Source organism: Mus pahari, chromosome 14 (genome assembly GCF_900095145.1).
Source record: "Mus pahari chromosome 14, PAHARI_EIJ_v1.1, whole genome shotgun sequence".
Taxonomy (NCBI): domain Eukaryota; kingdom Metazoa; phylum Chordata; class Mammalia; order Rodentia; family Muridae; genus Mus; species Mus pahari.
This window is the reverse complement of record NC_034603.1, coordinates 66975724-66976948: the sequence shown is the minus strand read 5'-3', so window position 1 is coordinate 66976948 and position 1225 is coordinate 66975724. Positions and strand designations below refer to the sequence as shown.

At 44.7% G+C, this 1225-nt stretch overlaps 1 protein-coding gene across 1 annotated transcript in view; it reads left to right on the top strand.

Moving 5' to 3' along the window:
- The window catches only part of Krt23 (keratin 23), a 15976-nt gene that overhangs the window by 7676 nt on the left and 7075 nt on the right, over window positions 1–1225 (top strand). Inside the window, exon 3 of the mRNA XM_021214107.2 lies at window positions 263–419. Coding sequence (XP_021069766.1) covers window positions 263–419 — 157 coding nt within the window. The remainder of the gene's footprint in view (window positions 1–262; window positions 420–1225) is intronic.

Sequence of the window (1225 nt, the reverse complement as noted above, 5' to 3'; positions counted from 1 at the left end):
ATACCAGGCTGTGTGTACTGTATTCTCTACTCAATTAAAAGTTGGCACTGAGTCACCACCACAGACAAGCACAGCATGAAACCGTGTGCTATATCTGTGTGTATCTATATATACATCTGATACAACCTGTATCAATGTATTGATGTCCTGTATGTATCAGTCAGTCGCTCAAAAATAAGAGCGTACCCTCTAAACCCAAGTGGACCCTGGCAAATCCCTCCATCTTCCAACAACAGGTTGCTCTTCCCCTCTCTCACCAAAGGTTTGAAAACGAACACTCGTTAAAGAAAGACTTGGAAATTGAAGTTGAGGGCCTCCGAAAGACCTTGGATGATCTGACCATTGTCACGACAGACCTGGAACAGGAGGTCGAGGGGATGAGGAAAGAGCTGATCCTCATGAAGAAACGCCATGAACAGGTGGGGCCGCCCTGGGCTCCTGGGAACCCTCTCTGCTTCTAACTTCTCATTCCAGTGTTACCCCATAGTAACAGAAGGGACCACCGCCTGAGTGCCAGGTTCCTCATAAGGAAACACAGAAACATCTATTTTCTTTTCCAATTTAAAGGTTGTCTTCTTAGATGTTAAACAAGACCACCAAATACAATCATAATTACCAGTGATTGGCAAAATAAGAGTAACTAATAATCTGTTATCACACACTGGTTACCTAGACTTGTTAGTATAATACTGTAAGAATCAGGACACCCTAAGAAAGTGTGGGTATTCCAGCACTTGGGAGGCAGAGACCAGACCCTCAGGGCAAGCTGGCTAGCCAAGAACAATCAAGTCAGTGAGCTCCAAGTTCAGCTAGGGACCCTGCCTCAATAAAATAAAAAAATGTAGAGAGCAATAAGGAAAAGACCTACCATCAACTTTGAGCCACCATACCCGTGAACACACATGTGCATACAAGCATACAAAGATACATATACACATGCATGTACACCACACAGAAATGCAAAAAGATCATAATAATTGGGACTAGGAAGAAGACTTAGTCAATAAAGTGTCTGCTACAGAAGCTAAGGACATTAATTGAGACCCCCAGCACACTCATGAAACCCCTGGTGTGGTGGCATACAGCCCAGGACTAAAGGAAGCAGAGATGGGATGTCTGGGGCTCACTGGGCAGCTAGCATTGCCAGCCTGGAGAGTTCTATGTTCAGTGAAAGTCTCTCTCTCTCTCTCTCTCTCTCTCTCTCTCTCTCTCTCTCTCTCTCTCT